Here is a 24,511-nt window from a genome sequence, read left to right as displayed (position 1 = left end):
ACTCCAAGTCCAATGTTCTATCCACTGTGCCACCTAGCTGCCTTATATTAACTTTTGAAGGTTTGCAAAGCATTCTTCTTCCAACTCTATGAGATAAGTAGGGTAAAGTTTATTATTCCTGTTTTAGAATGAGGAAACTTAAGTCCCGAGATATTAAAAGATTTTTCCAAGGTCACAAAGAAAGTAGATAATAGAGCTGGGAATTGAAACCAGGTCTTCTGACTCTAAATCTAGTGCCCTTGCCATTATACCATTTTACCTCTAAGACTAGAAGTTGAAGAAAAGGTGTAGACATGTGTTGGCAGAGGGAGTTTACTTATCTGAATGTTCCCTGTACCAGTGAAATCATAGGCCCAGTACCTGTCCCTACCATGTGCCAGGCTCACATAACCTCACTGTGGGATGGAGATGACCCTGGGTTCTTGGGGCTTATAAGAGACAGATGCAAGTTCTGGTAGGTCACAGTTTGAGTCTCAGATCTGTCACCAATCAACAGTATGACCGTGAGCAAGCCACTTGTCATGGATCCTCAGTTTCAAACCTTTAAAATTATTGGTAAATGACCACTATGTCTCTTCCAGCTCTAACATCCTATATTCTGTGTTAGCAAAGGAAGGATTTTTGCCTTTTTCAGGGGTCTACTGTAGGAGAACATAATCATAGGTCTGATCTATCTAAGAAAGTATTTCTTGGAAGCTGTATCATAAATGTCTCCCCCTCTGGAGACTGGTGCATTTCCATTTTATATCAACCAATCATCATGACCATTCCTGGGAATTTGGGCCCCAACTTGTCATTTAGCGTGGGCCCCTACAACAGGACTATTGATAGATCCAATTCACAATGTGGAATCTTAAAATAATCAGTGTCCCTTTTCAGGATTGGATTAGGAAAAGAGGAAAATTAATGGGGAATCTAACCCAACTCCTGAGCCAGCTCTTGGATCTACCTTAGGTAAAAGACATTTCTAGGTCTTCCTTTCCCTCACACTTCACCCTAATTCCAGCCAGCTTGGAGAGCTTTGTGCGGTTTATGATGGCCCCCACAAAGGATTTAAAGAAACCTCAAAGCCAGTATCTTTGCTAAAGGTGAGGAAAGAGAAAAACCCTCAAGTCTCCTTTTTCCTTTGCCTTCCCCTACTCTCACTGGGTGTTATCTCCAAGATACGGATAATTAGCCCTCTTTGGAAGACTAGAGTCTTGAGTAAGTCCCACAATGTGAACAGTCGGGGCTCATGTCTCAGAAACACTCTTGGGGTTCTGAAGTATTAGCAACAGATTATATAGCTGATTGGCTAAATGCCAGGAAATAATACTACCATCCTCAACTCTGAATTAACCTGGATTCCTTATTGAGTAGCAGGTGTAGCATAATAGGAAAAGTATAGGACTTAAAAATCAGAGTGTATGGACTTGAGTCCTAGTTCTGCAATTTGACTTGTGGGTAAAACATTCTTCTTGGCCTCAGTTTCCTCATCTCCAAAGTGGAGATAATAATACCCTATGTTATTTACCTCACAGTTATTAGGAAGAAAATGCTTGTAGGGGGCAGCTCGGTGGCACAATGGATAGAGCACCAGCCCTGGAGTCAGGAGGACCTAAGTTCAAATCCAGTCTCAGACCAGAGACTTGACACTTACTAGCTATGTGACCCTGGGCAAATCACTTAACCCCAATTGCCTCACCAAAAAAAAAAATACTTGTAAACTGTATAACTTTAAAATATTATTTTTAACATTTCAGGGATACATGATTGATTTCGTCCATAGGGTCATGCCTTCCTCTACCCCCACCATAAATATGCTTAGAGAATTACCGTGCCTACACAATTCATTATATGCTATGGTTAGCTTGGTGACAAGCATCTCTGATCTTTGTCTGTCTGGTCATTTGAGGGCAGACATATGGCCCATTATCCAAGCCCATGCTTGACAGTATTTCTAGCGTGCTAGGACCAACTAAAATTTGTACCTCTCTGTTATAGCCCTCAGAACTCCAGGGTCACCTCCGTACCATGGTGAGGGATGTGAGCCTGGCACAGTCTGACACATAGTCAGGATAGGGACTGGGCCTGTGATTTCATTGGTACGAGGAACCTTCAGATGAAGGTTCTGCCAACACAAGTCTGCATCTTTCCTGAGTGGTATATAGAGCACTGAGAGATTAATGACTTGCCCAGGTCATACAAGTATGACCCTGTATGTCTGTCTTCAGAGGACCAGATAGACAAAATTCAGAGATGCTTGTCACCAAGTTAACCACAGCATATAATGAATTATTAGTATGGGTCTGAAGTGGGACTTGAACCCAGGTCTTTCTGGCTCTGAGGCCAGCTCTCTATCCACTATGACACCGCGCTGCCTGTACATAGTCATCATTTAATTGAATAGTAGTAATTGACTGGTGCATTGGTTAGAGTGCTGGGCTTGGAGTCAGAAAGACCCAAGTTCAAACCCAGCCTCAGAAACATCCTAGACGTGTGACCTTGGGCAAGTCACTTAATCTCTGTTTATCACTGGAGAAGAAAATGATAAGCCGCTGCAGTATTTTTTGCCAAGAAAACCTCATGGACAGAGGTCCATGGGGGTCACAAAGAGTCAGACATGATTGAACAACAACAATCTGTTTAATTGAATTATAATAGCCACCAGATACCTACCTTCTACATGAGGACTTTCAAGATTCCCACCCTCCTAGTGCCCCCTCACCCCAAAAACACCTTGTATCTCATTGGTATATACATATATATATATGCACATATGTGTGTGTGTGTATATATATGTATATATATATTATATATATATATATATGCACATGCTGTCTCACTTGATAGCTTGTAAAATCTTTGAAGGCAGGGACCTTTTCCCTTTTGTCTTTGTATGCCCAATGATTAGCATAGTGTCTGGCACACAGAAGATGCTTAATAAATGCTTGTTGATGAATTGTAGCAGTCAAATTTACTCATATCTGGCTTTAACATTGCAATATAAGAACCCCTGGTCAAAATGATTAATTACTTTCCTGTTTCTTTCTTTGAGGTGGGAAGGTCTGGTGCTCATCATTATGTATGCATTTTATATACTTATCATGAAGTAAGTTCTGTATCTTTTCTCTGTTCTGTGCTATTTGGTTTTGTGAGTTCATCTCGTCCTGTAACCTTCTAGGTGGCTCAAAATCAGTTCTGTCAGACGTTTTTGTCACTTGAGGGGGCAAAGGCAAAACGTGGAGAAATTGATGGGAGTGTTGTTGGGTGGGGAAGGGAACAATATTTCCAAATGATCCAAGGGAAATACTGCTGAATGGATGATCATTGGAAAGTTGGGAAATGCTACTGAATGAGGATTATTAGCCAAAATAATTCTCTACTTCTCCTCCTCTTTCTTGCCTCAGAATTATAAATTGATTCAAAAAGTTTTTATTCCCCAAATCCAGTGACTTCCATTTTTTTCTACTGTGTTCCTCAAGATGGGCTGAACCTGGAAGAAAAAAAAGGGATACTTTCAAAGACAGTCCCAGCTCAAGACCTTACGTCTCTCAAGGGCAGAGAAGGCACAAACCAGCCCTAGGCTTTTTTGTCCAAAGCAGATCTGACCTCCCTTCCCACCATCTCCAAGTAGAACTCCTGGAATGCCAGCTCATCAGAGATGCAGAGGCACATTATTGTTTTATCTTGCCCACTTGTGCTCCCCCTGGAAATAAAATCCTTTCTGATGGTTTTTGTGAGGACATAAATCACTCCCACACTGATTTATGAAAAAGGTAAAAGATAAATGTGGGCATTATGAAGTAAACAGTCCCAAATGATCTCCCCACAGAGGACGTTTAAACTGGGAAGCCAGTCTTAAGGCCTTACCTTGCAAATAAGAAAAGGCGGGGTAGCTCATGGCTCATGCAGGTGTCAGGAATGTTCTTATGGCGTAGAGGAGAAGAGAACTGAATTTGGAGTCAAAGGCCCTGAGTTCTAATCACAAATCTCACCGCTTATTACCTGTGTGACTTGAGGCAAATCAGCTCCCCTCATTTAAAGTGGGGGATTTGAACCAATTATCATGTAAGGGCCCTTCTGGCTCTAATATTAGATGTCTGTGGTTTTAAAAACCTCTACTTAACCTGCTAACCTCAACTTGTCCTTAACCTCAACTTGTCCTTGCCACAAAAACATTCTGCACATTTTTCCACGTCACATGGTCATCATGAGTGATTCACAGCCCAACGTATGGAACTGGAGGAGGGTAGAAGGTTATTTCTTGCTGTCCATCATAGAGTACTTACCCCTCTCTTCACTTTTTTTAGGTACAATGTGAAGATGCAAGCCTTTTTCACAATCAAACAAAAAAACATTGCCAACGGAAACACGGTGAACAGTGAGCTGGAGGATGGTAATGATTACTATGACATTAGCTATGATGATCCTTCCGTGCCATTGCTCTGGGAAGGTAAGGCTGAGCAGACAGGAGTTGGAGGAAATACTGAAATACAACAGCTCACACACAAATCCCCCAAAATTGTCATTGTATCAGGATGACCCTTAGCCTGTTAACAGTCAACATAAATGAGAAAGACCAGAATGTTTGTAATGTTACTTGAGCTTTGGGGCTTTTCTTTTTTTTAATGGGGAATTAAATAAAGAGGGGCAATTAGGGATCAGGGTTTAGAAAAAAAAGACTTGCAGTCAAGTTTTGGAAAATCTTTCCAAGCTTCTCCAGAAAGATCTAAGCACCTGCTTGGCATTGGACACATTTTGTTACTACATCTCGTTCAGTGATGAAAAAGTACATTCAGAGACCTTTGAAAGAAAAAGCAGCTTAGTACAGTGCAAAGAACATTGGATTTGGAATTAGAGGACCTAGGTTTAAATCCTAGCCCTGCCATTGTGTGACCTTGAGTAAGTCACTTCAGGCCCACTCTGTGGATCTCACTCTAAGATGAGGGAAATGGCTGGGCTAATTTATCTCCAAGGTCTCTTGCAATTCTAAATCCTGTGGTCCTGTAAAAAGACATTTGGATGCAGGGAACTTTAAAAAGTATATCTGATTTAGAATTTGAGGTAGAATTGTTAGGTAAGGGATGATATGCAAAGGTTTGCCCTGTGGGCTTTTAGGTCTGGGAATGGGAACACTTTAAGGTGAGGGGGAGGCCAGAGATCAGAGAAAGGAAGCTTTGTGAGTTTAAACCTCAGGTCTTTGAAGAACAGTGCCCCCTTCACCTCTTGGCAGCCACTGACCTGTTCAATTGGAGCCCTTGGATACTATACCTCTTTCTTCAATCTTGGCCTTCTTGTCTAGAGAGCAAGGGGGAATCGTTGCCTTTTGGGCCCCTCATCGGTCCATCTCTCCAGAGGCTTCTGGATCAGTGGGTGTCATTTAAAGCTACTTCAGTGTCCTTTCTAGCAATCCATGCAGTTTGCCAAGCAGCTTCTGCTATAGGACAGGCTCACCAAAGGTTAGTGAAGACATATCTCAGCACTTCAAGGATTCTCTACTTTCGTTCAGTCATTTATTAAGCACTTACTATGTACTGGGCACTGATCTTTCATCTGTGTGAGAAGTCACTATGCTCACACAGATCACAGCCCCTCTGCCTATTTAGATAAAGGTAGTTCATGGGTCACTTGGGCCCAAAAGCCATTCATCCCTTGACAACCAGCCTTGTGCTCCTGAACCTGTCTCCACACTTGGCTAGGCTGGTCCTCAGATCGCACACAACGCAATCCGTCACTAATGGGCCCAAACTTGAAGCCTTTTCAGCATGCCAGGAAATGCCACAGCAAGTTTCCCTGGCACAGCCTTTGAGAAACCAGGGCCACCTCCATGAAGAGACACAAGAGAGGAGCTTTTAGGAAAAAAATTATTTGACGTGGAATTAAAAAAAAAAAGTTTTGAATTCACCTTTGAGTTCAAGCCCACAAATATGTATGAAGCACCTACTTTGAGCACTTAGGGGTGCTGTATCCTTAGATCCTTCTGTTCCTGGTAGTGTGGGGCAGCCTGGTATAGTAGGAGGACTACTAGGCTTTGAGGGACCTGGGTTTGAATCCTACACTCACTCTCTGTGTTACCATCAGGTACCTTACCTCTGTGAGCCTCAGTTTTCTCATTTATAAAATGGGAATAATAACTGTTGTTACATATATATATATATTTATATATAAATATATATTTTTATATATTTATATATAAATATATATTTTTATATATTTATATATAAAAATAACTGTTGTACCTATCTCACAGGGTTTGGGGGCAGGGGATATCAAATGAGCTTTGCAAACCTTGAAGCACTATGTAAATGTACAAACTACCCTATAGGGTAGTTGTGAGGAAAGGGCTTTGAAGACCTTAAGGCACTATATAAATGTGAGCTATTATTAAATAAGGTAGAGAATTCCTCCCCTACCCCAACCCTGGCCTTTTATTTTAAGCAGTTGAGTTTTATTCCCGTTCTGGACTTGGACTGAAAAGACCTCAGTTTGAGTCTTGGCTGTATTTGTGGTTCAGTTATATCCCACTCTTCATGATCCTACTTGAGGTCTAATTGGCAAAGATACTGGAGTGGTTTGCTATTTCCTTCTCCAGTTCATTTTACAAATGAGGAAACTGAGGCAAACATGGTCAGCACTTCAAGGATTCTCTGCTTTCGTTCAGTCATTTATTAAGCACTTACTGTGTACTAGGCACTGATCTTTCATCTGTGTGAGAAGTCACTATGCTCACACAGATCACAGCCTTTCTGCCTATTTAGATAAAGGTAGTTCACAGGGTCACACAGCTAGTAAGTGTCTGAGGCCAGATTTGAACTCAGGTCTTCCTGACTCCAGTCACTGTACTCTATCCACTGCACCACTGAGCTGTCTCAGTTTGAGGCTGCACCACTATCTAGTTATTTAACCTTGGGAAAGTAATTTAACAAATATCTGCTACCATTATCATTTATTAAAGGAACTCCTTCAAATAAGAAAATTGCATCCAGGGTGCCTTGGGCTAAGTGACAAGGTTACAGCAAAACCTTCTACAGAGGACACAACTGAAAAAGAACAGTTGGCCAGGTCCCAAGCAAAGAAAGCTCACATGCAATAAAGCTTTGGTGTGGACGTGCATTTATCATTTTCATGGGCACCCACTGCCAAACCATAAAAGTTCCCATTACTAGATTTTCATAAAATATAAAGCTTTCCATCCTGGGAGAAATTCTGTTTCCAAGACAACTTCTTTATAAGGAAAGGAAAATGATTTGTCCCCTGGATAATGCTGCTTAATATTCTATCAGGTCAAGTATAATACTTTGGTACCCTTGTTTTGATGGCATTGACCCTTGAGAATTCTCTCTAAAGACCTACATTTTATTTCTCCCTCCTAAGGCAAAGCCTGGTTAGGAGATGTCCTGTGTTCCCAGGTTCCCAGGAGTAGCTTACTGGTGAGCAAGGAAAGATGCATTCTAGTGAGTGGTTTGTGTAAATGTCTCCTCAGTTCTTCCTGACTCCAGATTTGACCTCAGATACTTGCTAGCTGTGTGATCCTGGGCAAGTCACTTAACCCTGTTGGCCTCAGTTTCCTCATCTGTAAAATGAGCTGGAGAAGGAAATGGCAAACCACTCCTATATCTTTACCAAGAAAACCCTGGATGGGGTCACAAAGAATCAGATGTACCTGAAATGACTGAACAACAGCAACATATTAGGTGCTGGTAATACAAAGACAAGAATAAAATAAATCCTATCCTCAAGTAGCTTACATCACAGAAGTGATTTCAAAGTCTCTGTTAGTCTCTGTATTTTAGATTGAGCAAGAAACAGAATTCCACTCTACTCCCCCCCCACATACCTCCCCCCAACGCACACACATACACCATCCCCTTTGTTGCTATGAGGACTTTAGATAGGAAGGGACTTCTGAAGTATGCGCCTTGTCATTATATGGACTCATCTCTCCTTTTCTTAAAACTGTATAGAGGAGATTGCACAATGTCCAGGGGTAATACACAGCAATATCTTACAGTTCCACCAAGATGGTGTCCCAAGTAGATAATCAAAATTCCTCTCTTAAAATTTAGACCTCTGTCTTCCACAGGAACAGGAAAACCATTTTCCCCTATTGATACAAGATCCCTCTACTTATTTAAATATTGTTACAGGATGTTGATTAGGATTCTGTTTGCCAAAGCCAAATAAACTAATTTCCTTTCCCTTTTGCTCTCTGGGACTATTCTCCAAAACTTTGATAGTTTCGGTTGTTCCCTGCTGTTTCTTTTACAGATTTTTCTCTATCAGTTTCCACTGTGGCGCTTATGTAATAGGGGTTTTGAGGACTAACTGGGCATCCTGAGATTTGTCTCAAGCCCCTGTTAACACTCAGAACCAGAGCTCATTCTCTCACAAATAGTCTCCCAGTGCTGACGCTTGAGGGTTCATTCTTGTTCTTGCTTACTTATGGATCCCAGAAGCGTGCTTGCTTTTTTAAGCAACATCAAGACTTTGTGGGCTGAAATTTAACTGTACTAAGTCCGCTATGACCCCCAGATGTCTTTCAAACAAATATGCACCAAGGCCATCCTGACCCAATGTTTTATAATTTGTTTTCCCCCCACCCCCAAAAAACTGTCATCCTTTCATTCATCCCTCTTCATTGTAATGCTTTTCAATGCAGTCCTGGGCAATACTCTCCCCTCTTCTTTCTGAACCAAAATGTAACTTTGACTTTTGGGTGTACTTTCTCTTGGTCTTAATTTGGAAGATGGCTGTAATTTAATATTTCTTTTCTAATGCAACTCAGTATTCAGTACCATCTAGAATCGCCACCATCAAAAACATCCTGGGGGGTGGGAGGGGGTGTTGTGGAAAGAGAGGGATTTTCTTTATCATCTCTTCAGACATTCCCATGACCCATCCTGCTCAGAGCAGCTGGTAACCCAACCGAGGTTGACCATCTAGTCCCTTCAAAGAGACCACTCTTTACTGGAACCCAAAGACTACCTGTTGTTTCTCCATGGGGCCAGAGGAATGTAACTAACCAACCAAAGCTTCATTTATTCAGATACTAGAGGCTGCTTATAATAATTCTACCTCCCCCTGAGAGGAAATGGAGGCTGTGGTATAAAGTATGTGAAATATCTTGTAGTTCAGGGGCCTAGAAGTGGAGAGGGCATGGTTGGGGCTCCAATGCTGAACAGTTATAGGGAAAATCAGTATTCAACCAAAGCATGTGCATGAAGGAGAAAGCTATAGACTGGAGCAGCCTTCTCTGCAAGAGGGCCCCGGTCACTAATGTTCTCTTTTAAGATACCTACTCCAGCATCCCTTTGGCAAATAAGCAAAGATGCCTCGATCATCCCAGCTGCATTTGAGCCAGATGACGGGAATGCCCCTTCTGTCATGGGTCGTGGGGAGTGAATGTTATTTTTTCCAGACCAGGGCCGTGGCTCCCACTGCACACTAATCATTTCTGGCGGTCACTGTTTGCTTTTGTCTCCTAAACTCTCCTCCTCCTCTTCTTAATTGTAAGTAATCTGCTCCCATCCAAGCAATAACACAACATGTAAAACAAGCATACACACACGCATAAACCCCAACCCATCGGAATGTTTCCCTTGCTTCGAGGTCAGTTTTCATCTCGATTCAATGCATGGTATCTCCAGCTTCATTTTTTCTAATAGCACATGCCTCCTGTCTGCTGAGCCTTGCTGTGTGCTCACTCGTGTGTGTAGTGTTTAGTGTGTGTGGCCACCCTTGCATGGATTTGCTGTTTAGAGTGGTTTAAGTGGACGAATTTGTTCTCCATGCAGAAAACATTGGAAACTAATAACTAACATAGGACTGATGTGTGTTATTTTAGGGAAATTGAGCCTGCTTGTGTTCTAGTCAGTACATGAGGGATTGGTCAACATTGAGAACCATTCTGGACTTTGGGGACCAAATTTTACAATTCTCCACATGTACAATTCATTCGTTCATCTGTTCATTCATTCACAAGCACTTATTAAGCACCTACTTTGTATAGAACAATATGCTAGGTTCTGGGGAGACAGAAAGATAAATAAGACATGGTCCCTACCCTCAAGAGTTTATTATCTAAGGGGAGATAAAATATGAGTATAGAGAAATATAGTGAGAGATTATTATTATTGATCACGTTCAGGAGCCCATGTATTCCATTAGGCCTTCAGGTCGAGAGTAGGAGGGTGTCTTTCATTGTTGTTGTAGAGCACCAATGTTAAAGGGAAGGTTGGCACTGCCACTAACTCACTGTATGACCTTGAACTAATCACTTCCCTTCCTGGGGACTTCAGCTTGCTCATTTGTAGAACTGAGGAGACTGGACTGGACAATCTTTAAGCACCTTCCCAGCTCTGACTTCTTTGAGCTGTGGTTACTTTCCTATGAGTTCCAAAAGATGTGCCCTCCTATCTAGGGCCATGGATTGTGTGTCCAGGTATTCCAGGCATGCCCTGGCACAACCTAATGTCTCAAAAAATGTAGAATTTTTTTACTTCATTTTTTGTGTATATTTCTTTAGTAAAGTTCAGTTGTTAGTTTTTTTAAAATAGTTACATTTATTTAAAATAATTATTTAATATTTAGGTTATTTAACTATTTAAAACAGTTACATTTGTTTTCTTTAGTTTGATGAATAAAGGTGAAATACTTTATGATTGAATGTTCAGTCAATAGTTAGTTGCCTTTAAGAAAGAAAAGAAAAGGAAATTTCCTGGGTGCACACCCTAATGAAATGTGCTGCCCATGCCTCTGCCTGAGGACCTGTAGTTACCATCTAAAAGAAAAGGCCAAACAACATAAGGCTATGTGAGTGCTTCAACTTGTTTCTTCAAATTTTTGTTCCAAGGAGCACTTGGAATGTAGAGTGTAATTTTGCTTATAAATTTAAGGAGAGGCAAGTAAAGAGTAGAGACTCTCTATCCATTGATACAAATTGGTGCAAGATCAGAGGGAGGGTCTTTGAAAAACATATGGTGGTCTATAATAACGATAGGCAATAGGAAGGCAAAAGAGGATGAAAGTTAAGCATACCCAGTGACTGTAGTGATGGTGGTCAGCTGTCTTTGGAGCCCTTAAATTAGGTACCAAGTTGCATGCTCATTTAGACAACATTTGAATTGGGTTAGAAGGGTGGAAGGATATTGATTGACAAGGTGAAAGGTGTGTAGAATATGGACAGAAACATCTGATAGGCACCCTCCCAGAAGAGCCTAAGCTATCAGGTCACACCAGGCAAGTCTTCACAAGTTTTTCTCATTGCATTGCACCCCACACATATGGGTTTTGACACACTCTTAAACAAGGAACACCAATGCTAGTCTTGTTAGTCATTTTAGGAGAAATTTTACCCTCTGGGTAGAATTGGGTTTTGTGAAAACATCATGCAAAAATCTCAAATGTTTTGCTGAAATTCAGATGTGAGGCCCTTGGGGAGCATCAGCTGAGAACAGGAAGCCAGGCTCACATTGAGATCTGTTGGACAGCATGGACACTGCTTACTCACTGTAGGTGATACACATGTAGTTAATGAGGGGACCTCAGGGAGCAATGTACATGGAGAGGTTGGGAGTGGAAGAAGGATCCAGCATATAAATGTTCCCTCATGGAAATACAAGACTAACTGTTGACATTGTAATCAATAGTGAAGGAGAAGCCGCAATATGGCAAAAATCCAGTGGTGATGGTGGATGAAATCATGAACTCCAGTCCCCCCCAGTTCACTTTCCCTGAGGCCGGATTACGCATAATGATCACTAATAAATTTGGGCCCAGGACCAGGCTGCGGATGGCAAGCAGGATCATAATCAATGAGGTAAGTCCACTTCAGGGCAGATTCAGTGCAGCTGAATGTGCATGTATTCAGTGCTTTATGTATGCAAACGTACTGGGGATTCAAAGTTAAAAAAGGAATGAAGTTGTGGCTAGAGCACCATCCCTGGATTCAGAAGGACCTGAGTTCAAATCTAGCCTCAGACACTTACTAGCTGTGTGACCCTGGGCAAGTCACTTAACCCAGGTTGCCTCCAAAACCAAAAAAACGAAGCACTTTTCCTTACAATTTGATAACAAGAATAGGAAATAGAGACAAATATAGTACAAGGCAGACAATAATAAGAACCAAGGAGAGACCCAGACCCAGTGCTGTAGGAAAATATGAATAGGGAACAATGTCTTTTAGTTGGGGGAATGGAAGGGAGGTTGAGAGGCCTCCTGAGCTGAACTTTGAAAGAAGAGAAGAATTTCAGCTAATAGAGGCAAAGAGGGAATAATGGGGGGGGGGGGGGGGGGGGGATTGGGTATGACCTGAATAAATCCATCCATGGAAAAGGGAGTGGAAAGGACCAGGTCAAGGAAAGGTGTGATAGTTGTTTGGCTGTTATTTAAAGTAGATAATGAAGAATAAGAGCAAATAAGGTGGAAAGATAAGGGAGAGCCAAATTATGATAGGCCATTGAGGTCAGGTTAAGGAGTTTGTATTCTATCCTAATAGTAGAAGTTCTCATTTACATATCACTTTAAGGTTAGTAAAGTACTCTACATATGTTACCTCATTTAATCCTCACAACAACCCTGAGAGATAGTTGATATTATTATCATCCCCATTTTACAGATAAGGAAATTGATGAAGACAGATGTAAGTGACTTGCCCAGGGCCACTCAGCTAAAATGTGTCTAAGGTGGGATTTGAACTCAGTTCTTCTGACTCCAAATCCAACACTGTATCCTCTAATAACAGCATCTGCCTCCCAGGGTTGTTGTATGGATCAAATTAGATAATGTGTGTTAAATGCTTGGTAAAACTTAAAATGCTGTACCAATGCTAGGGGTGATGATGATAATAATGGTGATGGTGATGATGGTGAAAATGATGATGATAGAGAGACAGCATAGCATAGTAAAAAAGTTCACTGGACTAGAAGACTCAAGATCTGCATTCAGTCCTGACTCCGTCACTAAATAGCTATATAAACTTGGCCAGTTCACCTCTCTGAGCCCCTCAGTTCCTAATCTGAAAAATGGGAATAATTACAGTTGTCATTCTTTGCACATAGGGTTGTTGTAAAGATCAGATGGGGTCATGTATATGACTTGTAAATCACTATACTCATGTAAATAGTTGTTGTTTTCATTGTTAGCATTAGCACAGTTATGCCCACCCCAAGTGGTGACATGTAACAGCAGCTGCCATAGTCAAATCTCTCTTATAAATGCCATACATAACACAAGGTCTAGGCCTGAGCCCAAAGAAAGGGTTCCAGGGATTCCGGCCATGCTGTGGTACCAAAGATTCATAGAACCCACATTGGAGGACAAATAGACATGTATAGTACCTTGTTCTTTACAAAGAGTGCTCCTGAAAAAAAAAACTGTCAGTCAAATCCCATTGTCCCATTTATTTACGTTCTAAAATATCAGTGTGATGTATGTGGATGGAGAGTCAACCTCCTAGTTAGAAAGAATTACGTTCTTGTCCCATCTCTGATGAATACTGGTTTTGGGACCCTGGACTGGTCACTTAAACCTCTCAGTACCCCCAAGCAACTTTCTAAGACTATAAATTGTAGAGGAGATGTTGGTTTGCATTGGTGGAGGGAGTTTACTCTATGGAAATTCCCTATACCCATGAAATCCCAGGTTCAGTCTGTCCCATCACAATATTAGAGATAATCTATCTTCATTTCTCATCAATCTGCCACTGTCCTCATCTCTTACAATCTATGTTCTAATATTCTAGCATTCTAAGGTCATATCCATCTCTGACATTGTTTTCTAGGGCCCCTTTTAGCTCTAATGCTGTAGGCCAGCATCAAACTCAAGCAGAAATGAAGGCCACTAAGCCACTGTTTTTGTTGTTCATTCCTTTTTTTTTTTTCAGTCATATCTGACTTTTCATGGCCCCATTTGAGGTTTTCTTGGCAAAGATACTGAAGTGGTTTGCCATTTCCTTTTTCAGCTCACTTTACAGATGAGGAAACTGAGGCAAACAGGGTTAAGTGACTTGCCCAGGGTCACACAGCTAGTAAGTGAGGCTAGATTTGAACTCATGAAGGCAAGTCTTCCTCACTCCAGGCCCAGCACTCTATCCAACCTAGCCATCTCCTCCCACCCCCCCACTAAACATGCAAACTAGTATCTTTGCCCAAAAAAAAATCCATAGACAGTGTGGTCCACCAGGCCACAAAGAGTCAGACTCCACTGAACAACAACAAAACCATAAAAAAGGATCTCTGTGGGTGGTATTCACTTCAAAAACCACAAATTAACATTATCTGCGTTGTATTGTATTTTCATTTATTTTATTAAACCTGTCCTAAGCACATTTTAATATGGCCACAGTGTGGAGCTTTTGCAAGCGGCTTATAGGCCTACCTGCCTGAGTTTGACACTTCTGCCTAGGGAAGCAAGATTGTGTAGTAGAAAGAACCTTGGATTTGGAGTCAGAGGGCTTGGTTTCAAAGCCCATCTTTGCTACCAGCTTCCTACTCCTTTCTTCTTCTTCCCCTAACTCCCCATCTCCTCATACACTTTTAAGAAAGATCACAGGAAGCACAGCCTGCTGCAGTATAATGAGAAGAAGATTCATGATTAGACGATCTAGGTTAAAATCCAGAGTCTGCCACTTATTATCTTGTGTGACATTGGGCACGATATTTAATCTCTCTGGGCATCAGTTTTCTCATCTGTGAAATAAGATGGCTGCACTAGATGAGTGTGTCAGGGACCCCTCGGAGAGTCTGGTGAAGCCTGTAGAATCCTCAGAATAATGTTTGTTGCCTACATTCGTAATTGAAGGAAATGCTCTATTTCAGTTAAAAATTAGTGAAATAAAAGTGGTAATGTTTCCCTCCTCCAAGTCCGTGCAGCTCCTGAAATCTCTGTATGAACCCCTTGGACGGGACCCCAGGTTAAGAACCCCTGTCTTTTCCAGCTCTAAATCTAACAGCATCCTGTATTTCAGGTTGCTGGGAGCCCAGAAATGCATTCACTTATACCGTCTTCCAGTCAAGTGGCAAAGTTTATTATAATGCCTATAGAAGAGGCAAGGAACTTGCAAACTAATGAGTATGATGCTTATGTACAGAAAGGACAGGGAGCAGGATCTCAGCGGTCAGTGGTGAGCCAGGTGCCTTGGGGGAGGCACCAATGGTCTAGGCTGGGGCCCAAGCACAAGCGCTCCATCATTCCTACATGCTACATACTGGGGTTCTCTATACTGGATCTGTACATTTCTTTGAACCAGAGTCCCAGGGTTACTTAAAGGGAAAATCTTTGGCAAATCCCCCTAATCCTTTTGTAATGCAAATGCACTTTCCTCCCCATCCTACTTTGTCCATTTTGTAAATTAAATTGTTTATGTGTCTTCTTTGAGTAGTGCTCATATAATAGGAATCCTAAGCCTCTTTTGGGAAAAGCCCCATTGCTACTGATACTCCTGAAGGAGATTTAGAGTTAAGACTTCGCAGACATCCAAAAATGAAATAAAAGTATTTTTATGGACAAATTCCCCTTCCTTCTTGAAAAGTGGATGTTATCATAATAAAAGTTTAAATTTATATAACATTTACGGGGTGCTTTGCATACATTAGTTTATTTAATCCTCACAAAAACTCTTGAGAGGTAAGATTGTGTATTATTACTACCCTTTTACAGATTAGGAAACTGAGGCTCAGAGAGTAAATGACTTGCCCAGTGTTCCACCTTTGGTAAGTTTCACAGCCAGGACTGAAACCAGGTTTTCTGATTCAAAATCTAATACTCCTTTAATGCCATAGACGCATCTTTAAGAGATGAGGATTTTTGTTTTCATCAGTTCCAAAATTCTGTGGTGTTGTCTTGGTGATGAATCATTGACTGGGATATAGTCCCATGCTGGAGTAAATTAGAGAGAATTGATAACAGTCTGGCAAATATTAACTCTTGTGTAATGGCCATGATGGTGTAACAGTTCAAACAGTCATAGAATCTCTACATTGGAAGGAATCTCAGAGTTCATCTAGTCCAGGGGTGGGGAACCTGAGACCTCAAGGCCATATGTGGCCCTCTAGGTCCTCAAGTGCGACCCTTTGACTGAATCTGAAGTTTGGATTCTGTCCAAGGGCTACACTTAAGGACCTAGGGGGCCATGTGGCCTCAGCGCCTCTGGTTTCCCACCCCTGATCGAGTCCAACCCATACTTCAATCTCCTGTTAACATTAATGTTCCCATCTGATGGAATTTTATCCCAGAATCTGGGGGTGTGATTGCTGAGATGGCATTTTATGGTCCTCTTTCCTTTTTAAGTGTGGTTTTGGTAACCCTTTCTCCATCATCCTCAACAGGCTATCAGCCAGTCTCTTATTAAAGTACTCTAGTGTTGGGGAACGCTCTACCAATTAATCAGTCAATCAATAAACATTTCTTAAGTGCCTCCTATGTGCTAGGCACTGTGCTAAGCACCTTCAAAGACAGCCCAACCCACTTCAAGACCACTCAAATTGTGAGAAAGTTAAGATGTTGATATTTTTGGTAAAAACTAAAGAAAGAGAGAGGAATTGGAAGTAGTGGTGAGGAACTTTATAGAAAATACACTTCTTTGAAGTGTTCCTTTTCTACCTTCCTAGTTTATTAGTATATCCCAGGGCACCTCTCAGCTGTTGCTAGGTTCATAATACTGTTGGAATACTTATCTATTCAAATTCACAGCTCTGAGTCCCTACTGATATATCTCTTAATACAACAAGAAGCCAGACTACAAATTAATTCAAAGCAAAAGGCATTTAATAAAAAAGAGATGGGCAATGTAATAGCAAGGAGTTGAATAAGGCATTAAATCTTGCTAGCACCCACTCTGACACAGGGGCCTCTCCTAGCATGTTTCCCAGGAGGTATAGTTTCGGTTCTCAGGGAACCCCTTGGACTTCCCAACACATTAGGAGAGGGTTAGAGCAATTTGGTTTATTAAAGATACCATTTTTGTAGCAATCTTAGGAATGCTGGTTTCTCTGCAAGGCAACTAAAGAGAGTGGTAGAAATCAAGATTGAGGAGCAGCTTGGTGGTACAGTGGATAGAGCACAGGGCCTGGAGTCAGGAGGACATGAGTTCAAATCTGGCCTCAGACACATAATTCATACTAGTTGTATGACTCTGGGCGAGTCACTTAACCCCAATTACAACCCCAAACTCGAAAAAGAAAAAAAAATTGAGATTGATCCATCTCGACATAGCAGCAGAAGTTTGGGAACTCCAGACATTGTCAGTGCCTCAAGCTGGAAAGGTATAAAGATAAAGATGCCTTTTTTTCTTGTCCTTCTTGCATAGCTTGACTTTCATGAGCCTCTGATTTTCCAGCCTTTCAAATCGCATATTTAAAGTGCACCAACCCAAGCAGAATGTGTGCTTTAACATCACCAGGCTGATGGGGTCCCACATAGTCCTCTGGGAGACGTGGTTCAAAGAAAATTCCCTCTAATAGTATCTCTCAGCCCCAGCCAATGTGGAAACAGGATCCACACACAAACACTATCCATTAATATATCAGAAATAGAAAAACTCATCACAGGGCAAGGAACATTTGGCCCAACTCATTGTGTGTAGAGACTACTATATCAGTTTAATAAACATTTATTAATCTCCTACTATGTCTTAGTGACTGAATTAGGACATTTTGCTAGAATCTCTTCATCAGGGTAAAGTAGTAAAATGACCACTAGTTGAGCTAATAAAGAAGGGTATAGCAACCTTAATGACCTACTGAAAATTATCAAGTGCTAAGAGACCCAAATAGGAATAATACAGACAAAAATATCACTGAATGGGGAGTTAATTCCAAAAGAACCATGGGAAAGGTTTGGTAGTTTATTAACAATTTTTTATTGCCTCAGTCAGGACATTCTTAGGTGGGACACACTGTACCTATAAATTGCTCAGCACAAGATCATCCCCCGTCCTATCCGTGTAGAGAGAACAACACAGGCCTGTAATTTAGGGCAGTCACCCAGGCTGGAATAAAAAACAAGGAATTTTCACCTGGGGAAAAAGGAGTGGTTTTAAAATCGGGATGCAAGTAAACATAAATCAAAGGCCTGCCTGTCCAAGTAGGGAACCTGGGCTTCTGTGGAGTGATAAAATCCCAAAGGTTGAAACAGGATAGAAAATGTGGTACAGAAGCAGAGATTTCAAGTCAGGAGGGTCAGCATATCACTGGGAGGTAATGTGTAGGGAGTATCTGGAAATTGACTATTTGTTAGACACAACCTACCTCAAGCTTTAGCCTTTTAAGGCAGCTTGCCCTGCACCCAGTGGCTCAGGCCCTAAGTCAACTCTGTCTCCTTTTGATGGAGTTTCACTGGTAAGGTCCCTAGGATAATCATTTTTGGTATCTGGTGGATTTATGCATTCATTACTTGAATTAGATGTGGAGAATGGATGGGTGGAAGTTACAGGGAAACAGGTGATTGCTCAAAATGAGAGAGAAATCCCTACAGTCATTCTTCTTTGTGCAGATTTTGATTAAATGCGATTTTATATCAGAGTTTTTGCATTCTACAGCTCCACTGAATTATAGGTAGTAACTTCAGGGTAATGTTGTTATTTGTTAAGTGCCTTACCTGTCTTTAAATATTTGACCTGAAAAATATGTGTCTGTAGAGAAGTGGAGTGATAAAGTCTGCATGAGCACAAGCCAATCAATCAATGAGCATTTATTATGCTATGCATATTATGCATATGCATGTGCATTTATGGTGATAAATTATTATTTATTACGCTATGAGCCAGGTGCAAGGACAGACTTCCACCCACCCAGAGTGTATGTCAAAAACAACAGAATATTCATATGAGCAACATGTAGATAATAGAATGAAATTGATTGGTGAGTTTACATAGAGCTCCAGTGGTAGCATATAGGCAAGGAGCAGGGGCAGAGTCTTTACCCTTTGGTCAATCCAGGGTGGGGAACCTGCTGCCTCAAGGCTACACGTGGCCCTCTAGGTCCTCAAGTGTGGCCCTTTGACTGAATCCAAACTTCACAGAGCAAAAGCTGCAGTTCTGTTGTGCAAAGAGGAAAAAATGGGGGCAAACCAGTCTTTTTTGTACAATAGCATCCTCCTTGCTCGTGTTACCCACAGAGCAGCTCAGATGAGTAAGGAGTGGAAGTAGTTTCCAGGCACTACCAAAAGGTCATGTAAGGAACATCAGAGAGATTCCTCATACAGTGAACATCTGTACACAGCCAGGCACCCTTTTCCATGTTTGGTGGTTGGTCTTGGGATGGGCCAATTCTGAAATACTAGCCAGAGGTGACTGGTCTCTTGATGGACAAATGAGAAGAAGAGTCACATGCCCACCCGGACAGTTCCTTTGGTGATTTCCTCTAGCAGCCGAATCATAGGGCCTCCTGCATTTTACAACTGCTATGGCAGGGGATGGTAAGGTTTCATCTAACGATGCACAAAAGCTATTAGAAAGCATTACTGATCTGGATACCAGATGAAGCAAGGAGCCCTCTGTTTCCCAGTTTGACCAAATCATATGCAAGACCAAAGAACCAGTATAAATAGGTACAGTCTGTTCTTTGATCACAGTGCTGGTGCCAGTGAGTGCAACAAGTTCAGCAATCTGGGCAGAATGGGCACAAGGTAATGAAAATGCTTCCAATATATGTTGAGTGCAGACAGAACATCCTGTAACTTTAAATGTCCTTAGGGTCCCTGAGGCAAGAGCCTTCTGCATAGAGGATGAAGTCAAGGCTCTGCAGGGGAACATTCCACACCCCTTAGGTCAAAGGTTCTTAACATGTGTCGTGGGCTGAAATCCATTGGCAGTCTGATGAAGGCGAATTCTACTTTGCTTTGCTGCCTACATTCACAATTAAAGGAAATACTAAATTTCAGTTGGAGGTTAGTGAAAATAAAAATGTAAATTTTTTCCCATCCAAGTTCACAGACTACCTGGAAAGCTATCCACTAGCTCCTTCAGGGTCAGTGGTCACCAGGTAAAGAACTCCTACTTTAGGGCAAGTTTAGGAGTAAACAGCTCTGCAGTAGCAGAAATAGAATCATCAGACGATTCAGCACTGAGGAAGGGACAGCAGGTCAGGGTGGCAGTAGCAGCTGATAGTAGAAAGTTCTCATACTCTGACGCTAGAGGTTTAAGTATGCTAGGTAGCCTTTTAGTAGGAGAGCTATGATTGTATGAAGGACAGCAACTCTTGAGTCTTCCTAATAGCAGGTTAGCCACATTCTACAACAGTGGGGCAGAAGTATTGATATCTCAGAGACAAGTTCACAAGGTGGCCAACACAGGGTCCAAGACAGACCTAAGTAGGAAAAGTTGGCTCTCACTATGAATCCAGAATATACCATCCTTTTGGTGGCAGTACAAAGTGAAGGGGTGTGTGTGTGTGTGTGTGTGAGAATATATATACTATCTTATACATGATATATAGTACTATATAATGTATTTAGTACATATATTTTATATATATTGTATGTGTGTGTATGTATATACTACATATAATATATATTATATATACTACATATAATACTATATGATATATGTATATACACATATATTTAACAGTATATATTTATATGATAGCATATATGATAGTTTAAATAAGATAGCATATATGATAGTATATACATGTATTTAAGATAGCATATATCATGCCATATCATATATCTTATATCGTATATTATGTCATTTTCTATTATATCATATTGTATTCTAATTTGGAAGAAGAACAAGAGCTGAGGACAGGGCTTGTTTTCAAAATGATCAATGTGTCCTCAACTTCCCCAGACCAGGATAAAGGTGAAGACGTGTTGTCATAAATTAGTTCCTACAGGACTTTTACTAGGGCAATGTGACCTAAAAGCCATAGTACAATAACCAGCTGTGCCCCAAATTCCTCACATCTGTTTCAGATTAGTGGGGCAAGATATTTTAAGAAAAGCCTGCACTCTGTTGATGGAAATGTGCTTCCCCGCCCTGAAATACCATGGCCTCCATAGTGTATGGACAGCTAGGTGGTACAGTGGATAGAGTGCCAGGCCTGGAGTCAGAAAGATTCATCTTCCTGAGTTCAAATCTGGCCCCTCAGACACTTAACTAGCTGTGTGACCCTGGGCAAGTCACTTCGCCCTGTTTTCCTGTGTTTCCTCATCTGTAAAAATGAGCTAGAGAAGGAAATGGCAAACCACTTTGGTATCTTTGCCAAGAAAATCTCAAATGGTGTCACAAAGAATTGGACAACTGAAATGACTCAACAAAATAGTGTATACATAGGAGACAGCTAAAACTTCCTCCCAGAGACCTTATGACCTGTAACAGCCAGCACAGAAAGGAGGTTCATTGTATTCTTTTTACATCCTTCCAGGTTTGGAGATACTAACAGTCACCAATATTTCTGAAAAGGGTAGCTCCACCAGGGAATGTAGTGGAATCAAGGACATTTTTGAGGATTTGGGAAAACAGAGTTAGGGACTTGGGATAGCATTAGTGAAGCTTTGTTCAAATATACTCAAGTGATTGGTAAGTAAATGCAAATAGGAAATGACTCTTGGGGTATAGGAGAATGGAGAAGAAGGCAATGCAATGGTCTTTCACCATGAAATACATGACATTCCAAGCAGGAAAGCATAGTGTCCTGGTTAGGGACTATGGGAAAAGTGGGCAGGATGGAAGTAATCACAGTTTGTGGGTCCTGGAAAAACCAAAAGATGTCTTTTTTATGGTTTCTTGAGAGGGAAAGTAGGTATGGTAAATTCAAAACAGGTGGGAACAATAATTGCCTATTTGAGAAGAATGGTAATGACTAATTGAATATTTTCCTCTTAAAGAGAGGAACACAAGGGAGCAATCTGGTTGGGCTCAATGTGATGTAAATCAGTTAGTGGTTAAGGGAGAGGGTCAAACCTCATATTCGAGAATGACTCAGAGGTGAGGTGATAATTATGCCCAACAATTTCTCTTACAACGAGGAACGGTTGGTGTTAATGTCCCTTTCTGCTCGGAGTGTCAAAATTTATTTCCCACAATTCCAGAACATCCAGATAAATCCACAGGATCACATATCCCAACTTACAAATCAGAACTCTTCTCAATAAATTGGCAGGAATGCAAGGGCTAAGTAAAAAGACCTATTTATTGGAATCAGGACCAATACAAATTGCAGTAGGGACAGAAACTGGATGAGGAATAAGTTGTCTTCCTTAGCATTCATGACTTCAGGGGATGTTTGCAGAGAATTCGGAGACTTGCAGGGTAGAGTGAAAAGTTCCAAAGACAAACAACAGAGGATAATTTTCCCAGAGTTGGAACACTGTAATATAAGGACCAGATTAGTGTATAAGGACTGTGGGAGTGTTGAAATCACAATCATCTACAGCAGTATTTCTTAAAGGATGGTTCCTAAGACCCTTTCAGGAAGGGGTCTGTAAGATCAAAACTATTTTCATAATACTAAGACATTCTTTGCCTATTAAAATACTCCTCCTTTTTTTAAACTACATATCTATGTGAGGTCAGATTTTCATCATATACTTCAGCCAAAACAACATATCACAAAAGTTTGAACACAGAAGCAGATAGGATCCAGCTATCTTCTATTAAGCCAGACATTAAAGAGATTTGCAAAAATATATAAAACAAACCACTGCTTATTTTTTTGTTTTGGAAAATATGGTTATTTTCATTTTTAAAATATGTCATTTTAACATATAATAGATTTATTTTTGGTATTTTAAGTGAATTACTATTTTTGTAATTTATCTGTTTTAATTTCTAATGGTAAAAAATATCAGTAAATATCACCACATAAACAAAACATAACCAACAACATAGCATAAACAAAAGCCCTTTGGTGTCCTCAATAATTTTTAAGAGCGTAAAGGGGTCTTGAGACCAAAAAGTTTGAAAGTCATTGTTCTAGAATATGATCTTTTGGGCCTGGAAGTTGATAGTTGGGTGGAATAGAGTCAGGAAAAACTAAGTTCTTTCTAATGTCACACACTCAGTACACATACTAGGTCTTCTCCTGAATAGATTCTTATGAATGTTCAAGGCTGTTCTCTGAATGAATGAATGAATCAATCAATCAATCAATCAATCAATCAATATTTATTAAGCACCTCCTTTGTTCCAGTTGCCATGCTAAGTGCTCAATGAAGCCTTTGGCCCACCAACTACATTAACAAGGCTTCCTCTCTTGTAGTTCCTCTAGTGACTAGTGAGATAAGCCTGTTTGAGCCCTTTAAGGACACTGATCACATTCTAAGGTTTTTTTCCCTTGGTGAATTTTATGATTCAAACAGAAATTTATTTGATGTTTAACTTCTTTATTATACATACCAAATACATAAAGTTTCTCTGCTTTGTGTGCCCTTTGACATTTGGACAAATTATGGAAATTTATATTCCTTTCTACTTACAGGAAGGTCAGGACATTCTGACTTCCTGGATTTTTCCTACTTGCATTAATGATCCTAATTGCCATAGTTATAGAATTAGAATTAGAGAATAATACTATTCTGATAGACGGGTCTGATTATGCCCCCAGGGTCTATTCCTGTTCCCTCCATCATTATTGATCGTGATTATTATTTTGAGGTTGTCTTTGAGCCTGGAGCTATGCAGGGCCATCAGCTTGCCTTCCCTGGCCTTCTCACGCTATCATGTTGGGAGTAGATTGCTGCTATCAGTACTTTAGTTAGGTCCTTATCTCCTTCTATTAGAGCATCCTAGAGTCTCTCCTCTCTCCTAAGATTTAGTCATTGGGTAGAAGATACTACTGCTACATAGGGCACTGGCCAGACAGGGTCACCCATTTCTGATCAATACTTACTTGTTTATTTAAGCCTTTCTAGATATTTATCTTACTATTCACCCTTATTTTGTTTATAGGTATTTGTCTTAGTCCAGTCTGTCTTTATGGATAGTGTGGCAAAGAGAGCCTTAGCTAATTCTTCTCACCTATCAAAGGGTTCCTCATTTGGAGGTCAGTTGTAGGCTACAAAAAACGCTAGATGGTTTCCTTGAGCTTCACATATCTCATTGATTAATACTGGCCCAAGCTAGGTGGCAACAATTTGTAATAGTCTATAACTTCTTGAAGTTTCTCTTGATCTTCTTTAACCTCAGAGAAAATTTGAGTCAAATTGTAAAGGTCACCTGGCTTCCAAATAAATTCCAAGGGAAGTGAACAGTAATGACATTGCTCCCAGGAGTTCCAATCCAGCATTTAGAGTGCAAGAAGGTTAAACGGATGGATTCAAAGATCCCAGTGTTGGAAATTGTAAGGTTGGAGGGTGGAAGACAGAGAGACTTAGATTGGGGAATGGAGTAAAAGAGATACTGGGAGAGTAGGAGGGTACATGGTTCTTTAAACACAGTGTGGGGGCAGGGTTTTTTAAGGTTCCAAGAAAATGATAGTGGTGTTTTGTAACTGGGCTAAAGAGGATGGTAGAGAGGTATGACATATAAAAAGTTTGAGAGACATAGTTTCTGGGTAATTAATCATTATATTAATCATGTTAGCATATA

General features: G+C 40.7%; 1 protein-coding gene across 2 annotated transcripts in view; it reads left to right on the top strand.

The window, feature by feature from the left end:
* SLC24A4 (solute carrier family 24 member 4) overlaps positions 1 to 24,511 on the top strand; it is a 275,977-nt gene that overhangs the window by 193,098 nt on the left and 58,368 nt on the right. For both annotated transcript variants that reach the window (XM_027870002.1, XM_027870001.1), the window contains 3 exons: positions 3,038 to 3,091; positions 4,293 to 4,435; positions 11,631 to 11,800. In XM_027870002.1, the coding sequence (XP_027725803.1) occupies positions 3,038 to 3,091; positions 4,293 to 4,435; positions 11,631 to 11,800 (367 nt within the window). The remainder of the gene's footprint in view (positions 1 to 3,037; positions 3,092 to 4,292; positions 4,436 to 11,630; positions 11,801 to 24,511) is intronic.

The sequence above is a fragment of the Vombatus ursinus genome, unplaced genomic scaffold (genome assembly GCF_900497805.2).
Source record: "Vombatus ursinus unplaced genomic scaffold, bare-nosed wombat genome assembly UNPS02014794.1, whole genome shotgun sequence".
NCBI lineage: Eukaryota > Metazoa > Chordata > Mammalia > Diprotodontia > Vombatidae > Vombatus > Vombatus ursinus.
The sequence above is the reverse complement of the archived record's forward strand: the minus strand, read 5'-3'. Positions and strand labels throughout refer to the sequence as shown.